The 6,732-nt window shown below is 36.2% G+C and overlaps 1 protein-coding gene across 1 annotated transcript; it reads right to left on the bottom strand.

Moving 5' to 3' along the window:
• Positions 1-2,481: 2,481 nt before the first annotated feature.
• LOC132301649 (disease resistance protein RUN1-like) lies at positions 2,482-4,383 on the bottom strand. The gene is made up of 5 exons (XM_059798888.1): positions 3,834-4,383; positions 3,555-3,745; positions 2,939-3,017; positions 2,684-2,897; positions 2,482-2,596 (listed from the first exon to the last, which is right to left on the bottom strand). Exons 1-5 carry the CDS (start codon positions 4,381-4,383, stop codon positions 2,482-2,484), a joined length of 1,149 nt encoding a protein of 382 aa, XP_059654871.1.
• Positions 4,384-6,732: the final 2,349 nt, after the last annotated feature.

Genomic DNA, 6,732 nt, shown 5'->3' on the forward strand with positions numbered 1-6,732 from the left:
ATGATTTTTGTGAATCATTTTGATGTTGTTAAGCGCATCTATGTTTTATGATTTTAGTGAATCATTGTGAACTTTGATTTTGTTAAGTACATTATACCTTATATATTCAAATGTGGTTTAGGAATGATCCTATAGATTCATTTGGAACATAGACTTTAGGTGGCATGATCCACTATAGTTGTTTTAGCATTTTAGATTTCAAGTTAGTGACCTTGAGAATCTACATCTTGTAACTTGTATAGCATGCTCTATGTTACTTGAATTGCACGAATGATGTGATTTGTGCTAGAAATGATCTTAGGTAGCTTAGGATGCTCCTTGGGTCACACTTTGACATAGACGTTAGGTGGCATGAGCCCCTTTAGCATGTTTCACCTTAAGGTGATAAAATTGTAAAAAGTTAGGTCGATGCATGCTCATTTCCTACAAGTAGCTTTATGTTGCTCACCCCAAAGTTACTGGGGTATATTTCAGGTACAAGAATCAAGGTTGCGATTCTCGTCATGCTTGGATTATTAGTGGACTTGAAGATTTCCATTTCTTGTAAAGGTTGGCTTGAAAAGCCATTTGTAGCCTTATATGTCAAAATGTATATATTTGATTCCATATATGTAATGTGTACATGAGTACACTTTTTACAATGTATTTGACATGTATGAGATGTGGCCAGAGGCCAATGACTTGTATTTTGTATCCTTTGTACTTTCTGACTCCATGAAATATTATGAATATATTGAGAAATGTTAAGTAATAGTTTTGCCATGGTTGCATCGGGTGTGAGAAATTTATTGTCATTCTTTCATAGGGTCTCATTATTCATGTTTGAAGTGTGGCCAAGGGCCAAATGGTAAGGTCATTTGTGAAATTTGGTTTTCAAAATTTTAATTTCAAATTTATTTTCGCCTTTTTGGCCGTTGGGGGGTCGAATTTTGACTCGACCATTTTCGGGAGCCGCGAACCATTCCCGCAAGCTCAAAATCACCTATTACATTTGCGTGCATATTCATTTTAGTCTAGAAGTGAATTTGGGGTCAAATTTATGTTTGGTGCAAACTCACATTTTTGCCGTTTTGAGCCTAAACTGAGCATAAGGGCATTTTGGGGTTTTCATATGAAAAATAATGTTTTCTTTTGGCATGGTTGGCTAGAAAACATGATTTTGTGGGGGGTTTCTTCTTTGTGTTTTTTTCAAAAAGGCCCAAAAATTCCTCAAAATTGCATTTCAAGTGCAACCTACAGCAGTTCGAGCACTCCAAGGTGGGGTTCGAGCGCTCGAAGTTGGGGCAGAGAGTTTTGGCCCTTGGGTATGTACCAGTCGAGCACTCAAAGCCCTTGCATGAGTGCTCGAGGTACTGTTCATGTATGTGTGTGTTTGTGTCTTGGTTCAGCACTGCACCTCCGACTTCAAACTATCATATCTTCTTTATTTTAACTTCGAATTGGTCCGTTCTTGAGTCCAAATTGACCGCGTCAAATTAAGCTTTCCAATGGTACCAATTAGAGCTTCATATTCTTCTTTTAACTCTGGATATTCAAGTTTTAGTAAGGTAGTGTCTGTTTTTGGTTCGAATCGGGATAGGGTTTCCCTTCCTTCAACTTCAGAACTTGATTTTTTTGTCGTCCGGGCTCTGAATCATGCGATTCTTGAGTCTATTCTTGTTAATTTTTCATTGTCTTTCCAATGGTGTGCACGGTGGCACCCATTTTGGTGTGAAATGACCATTTTACCCCTTGGTTCATTTTTTTTCGGATTTGGCATTCTTGCTTCATTGCTTGGCTCATTTGAGTTTAATAGCTTTATGTAGAGTAATTTTAGTGCCTTAGGGATGATGTACATCTTTAGAGGTCACCTTCTTTCGTTTGCTTCCGCATTTTGGATCCTTTTCGGGTCATCACAGGACACACTGGGTTGAAAAATCTAGGGTCATCTTAGATAATATCTAAGGAAGTGGTGTCCGATTGACGTGAGGCATCATATAAGTCCATATTATTCTCATGGCCCTCGTAAATCAGACTAACCCCTAACCTCTTCACCCATAAACGACTTCCTGCCACTTGTTTAACTGTCATTTCCACTTCATCTCTATCTTCCAACTGACAAAGTTTAAGGTGAGGGATTAGTATATAGGAGAGGCATATTTGTTCAAATCTATCTGCATACAAATATATTGGTATTTCACAATGTGGTCCCCGTCCCTGAGGCCACTTGGTTTTATTAGAAACGCAATATGTAGCCATGTATAGGAGTGTAACATCTCCCTCACTATTGTGAGAAAAAACATAACAGAAAATAATGCCTTGTATTATCCGACCCATGAGCTGAGGCATTCGAAAATGTATAAAGTATCCCTCACTCTAGTAGTTGCACCACCTCGGCACCTCACCCCCGGGAAAACAAATATGCAACTGTTGTTCTCGATTTCCCTACATTAGACCCACGACCTGAGTTAATTTGTTTCTTCAACTATCTGCCCATAAAAACTATAAATTTACTGGAAGGCTGGGAAGTGATTCAAGCCGAGTACATTTATGTATGAAGAGACACCCCAGTCGTGGAAGGCTAGTGATGGTAGTTGGTAGGTTAGAAAATTTGTTCCTGTTAAGATCCAAAAATCCCAAGGACACCAAACTACCAATTTCACTGGGCACATTTGTTATATTACAGTTTTCCATAGATAATTACCTGATGCTACTTGGCAATTGTAATGACGAGAAGCTTGATGCAGGTGGCGATCTTCGAAAAAATGCTGGCCACTCTAATTTAGAACAACCGGACGTATTGAATTCAGCAAGAGACTTCAACATGAAAATGCTCAAGGGAATCTTCTTAAGATTCTTACAATTCTTCAAGTTCAAGACAATAAGATCTTCGAGACGTCCAATAGTGTGGTGAACCTCTACCAGTTTTTACAATTATTAAGCAATAACTTCTCAATACTGGTGAGGTCCGTGAAGTCCAGAGTTTTAATCAAGAGATAGGAATGACTGAGATTAAGGTACTTCAATTTGCACAAAACCTGTTAGAAACAGAAAGAGACAATAAATTTTCAAGCATGTCATTGTAAAATTTAAGTAGTTTGAAGCAGACGATTAAAAAAATAGTAGCATCATCGTACCTTTGTTCCTTCCCAAACTTGTTTGAGTTTATAATAGCTCAAGTCAATGGCAACCAGCTTATCCATAATTAAGGTTGGTGGTGTACATTCTAAAGAAAATCCTTTCCAAGACAACCATACAAGTCTTTTAGAGAGATGTTTGTAGCTTCCACTTACTTGGACATAATTGTGATGAAGCAATCTCCAGCTCTTCATCTTTGTAAATGCCTCCGCATTTACTTATAGATCCTCTGATTCTGGTAAGTTTAGGACTAAGCCTAGAACATTTTCTGTTCCCTAATGACAATAACAGCTGCATATATAAGTGTGTGTGGTGGGGGGACATTAAGTTGAAAATAGGTGTCACATACTAGATTGTGAGACTTTCATGATGTTTCGTGTGCTATGGCATTTTTAAAGTGGCAAGAAATGTAATTAATTTAGGCATTGGTCTCTTACCATGTCATATCTTAGTATATCGAGAATGTCTTCATGATACCACAATCTACTATGTTCGCCAGGCTTTGTAGGGGATTCTTGGCGGACAATCTCTTTTGCCATGTCTTGAATCAGATCATACATCATCAGTTGGTTATGCCGCCGATCGATGCTTACAAGACAACGATCAAATAGAATGTCAATATCAATATCTGGGTAGAAACCACAGTCTTTTAGTATTTTGATGGCCAAATCTTGGTCCATTCCAACAAAAAAAACATGCGATATCTAGGAATAAACCCTTTTGTATATCATCAAGTGAGTTAAAGCTCTGCCTTAGTATATCTTGAACTTTAGGATCAGGAATCTTTTTCAACTTCTCCAATTGAGTTTGCCATTTAGGTACCGCTTTACCCAACAATGAAGAACCTAAAGCTGTAAGAAGTAAAGGAAGTCCCTTCGTATAACACACTATTGTATCAGAGAGGCTTTCATAACTTTCCAGAGGACAGTCTCTTTTAAAGGCATAGCAACTGAAGATTTGAAGAGATTCCTCCCTATTCAAATTTTCAAGCTTATACACCTCAACCACTTGAAGTGACTTTATTGCAGACAAATCTCTAGTTGTTACTACGATTCTACTTCTGGGACGTAACCAATTACGATTTATAGCCAAAGCACTCAATTGGCTGTCGTTATCCACATCATCGAGAACAAGAAGAACCCTTCGACGCCATACTTGACATTTTATCACCACAATTCCATGATCCCCGCATCTTATTTTCTCATTTAGGAGATCCAACAGAAGTTGTTTTTGTAGTTTCCCATATGGCAACAATCCTAACATCATTACTACTACTATTTGTGATGAGCGCTCAAATGTACCGCATTTTAGGACCTAAGCGAGGGTATTTTAGTCCAATAATCTATCTTTATTGTCTCGTTTTAGTACTTATTTGTGTTTTTGTCTATTTCAGGTCAATAATGTTAAAACGGGCTAAAAATGGTTTCTTAAGGCCTTTTTGGAGTCAAAACTAAGTCTTGGTGAGAAATTGGAGCAAAAAGAGGCTGATGCTGAAAACTGCCAAGTTAGATCCATCAAACTTATTTCTAATTGATCGAACTTATTTTAGATTGATCGAAGAAAAGTGAGATCGATCGAATCCTGATCTATGGAAGAAAAGTCTGATTGATCGAACCCGGATCGATTGAAGAAAATTTGGATCGATTGAACTGTTCACGAAAGTTATTAAAAAACAGATCTACAGCTTATTTCAAACTAACTTGGGTTGTGCTAGAAAGAGAAGATTCTAGGGATGAGTTCTCACATTTTTGGGCTCTCAAAGCCTTGTATATATAAGAAATTGAACCATTTTTGTAGAGAGATCCATATTTTTACATTGTAATTTCTATATTGTTGTAGCTTTCTCTCTCTAAAAGGTTAGAGATTAGGGTTAGAAAAAAAGAGGGAAGTGGAGGCACATCTCAAGAACCGATCTCTAAATCCACATACTCTCTCTCTCTCTAGAGCTTCAAAGAAGAAGAGGAAGAAGAAGATGGAGCCATGTTTGGAGTTTGCCCTTGAGGGTTTCATGACCACATCCACATCCTCCATGATTGGCTAGATCTACACTTAGGGCTTGGATGAGCCCTAAGTCTTGTGTAATCTAAACCGTTTTATTTCTATTTTTGGGGATTTATATATATATTGTTGTGATTAGTGCTTAGTCTTGTGATTATTGATTTAATTCTTCCTTATGATTCTCTATTTTAATTACATGTTGTCTTATGTGTGATTATTCGGGAATTGATCTCTACACTAGATTCTCTATGTTGGTTGCATGTCTATGTGTGATTAATTAAGGATCTAGTGATGGCTAAGCATGGGTTTTCATTAAATGGGTTTGTCAATTAATTTGATGGATTATGCTTACACTTGATGGGTTGTTCTATAATTTAATTCAATAATTCATGTTTGTAAGTAGGTAGATAATCTATACCTGATTTGATATTCCATGGCTTATTATTGCAAATTATATGATTCTCTAAATTGATGTGTGCTACAATTGTGACTAGTTTGATAGGTCATGCTTAGATTTGATGGGTTGTTCTACACTTAGTTTATTTATTGGTTAGGTAGACAATTCATACATGAATTTGATGGTCCATGCTTAATATTGCAATTGGTAGTCGTAATTTGTTCACAACAATGTATTCCCCATTAATGGAAAACAAGTGGTTAATTACATGAGCTTAGTGGTGATTCTAATACCCTAAGACCTCTCTTCATATCTCTTAAATCCCTATCTCTCACTAGTTTACTTTAATTGCATTTTAATTTAATTGTTTTCTAGAGTAATTAAATAACCAACCTTCCTTTACAATCTTTTGATACGCTAGAGTTGAAGTGAAATTCCAACACGTATAATCTCTGTGGACGATCCATACTCGCTATACTTCATTAGTTGTAGTAGTGGTTTTTATAAATGTAAATTTGACTAGAAAGGCTTTCGAAACCGCATTCATATTTTGACCTTGCGAAGCAATCTCTCGCATTAAAAAGTCAGTTTTCTATCAAATAAAAAGAGGCTCGTCATTAGAAACTTAGTCACTTGTTCAACACTATGCTCTATTCCAACTTGATACTCTGGAACACTTAACCCCGTAGGATTTAATTTATCTGCCAATCTTTTAACAAGGGACTTAGTACATGTTGACTCACACATGTCCAATTTTTATGGTTAAGAAAAAAACAAAAAATAAAAAAAATGAAATTAAGCAAATTTACATACAGAGTGGTGAAAATTTAAAATAAGTAAGAGAGGTGAAAATTCAAAATAAGTAAGTGATCAAGCAGGGCCCGTTTACTAACGCTTTCACTTTTTTATTTTTGCTTTCTGTAAAAGTAAAATCATGATTTTGATTTCTTGGACTGAAATAAAAAGTGAAATAATGTTCAATAATTTTTTTTACTTTCAATATTTTGAAAGCAAAAAAATAGGAAGTAAGTTTAATAATTTTAATCTTAATTTTGCTTTCCTGATCTTGTGTGTAAGAGATGGGTAACATAGGCAGGCTTCTTGCATCTGATATCAATATACACACAAATGATTACAAACATATATATATATATACACACACACACACACACACAACCTCTGTATAGGTGCGATTCGATTTATGTTGAATTCACCTCTGT

Source organism: Cornus florida, unplaced genomic scaffold, assembly GCF_030987335.1.
Source record: "Cornus florida cultivar Cherokee Brave unplaced genomic scaffold, ASM3098733v1 CherokeeBrave_3.0.0_Hap2_Chr03, whole genome shotgun sequence".
Classification (NCBI taxonomy): domain Eukaryota; kingdom Viridiplantae; phylum Streptophyta; class Magnoliopsida; order Cornales; family Cornaceae; genus Cornus; species Cornus florida.

What these genes read in the sequence shown, in the direction of transcription:
- LOC132301649 (XM_059798888.1), bottom strand. Translation starts at nt 4,383, where the DNA reads ATGATGTTAGGATTGTTGCCATATGGGAAACTACAAAAACAACTTCTG. An exon ending in ACTTGATGATATACAAAAGG is followed by an intron (nt 3,746 to 3,833) that starts GTTTATTCCTAG and finishes GTTTCTACCCAG; the next exon opens with ATATTGATATTGACATTCTA. An exon ending in CAATTGCCAAGTAGCATCAG is followed by an intron (nt 2,597 to 2,683) that starts GTAATTATCTAT and finishes GGATCTTAACAG; the next exon opens with GAACAAATTTTCTAACCTAC.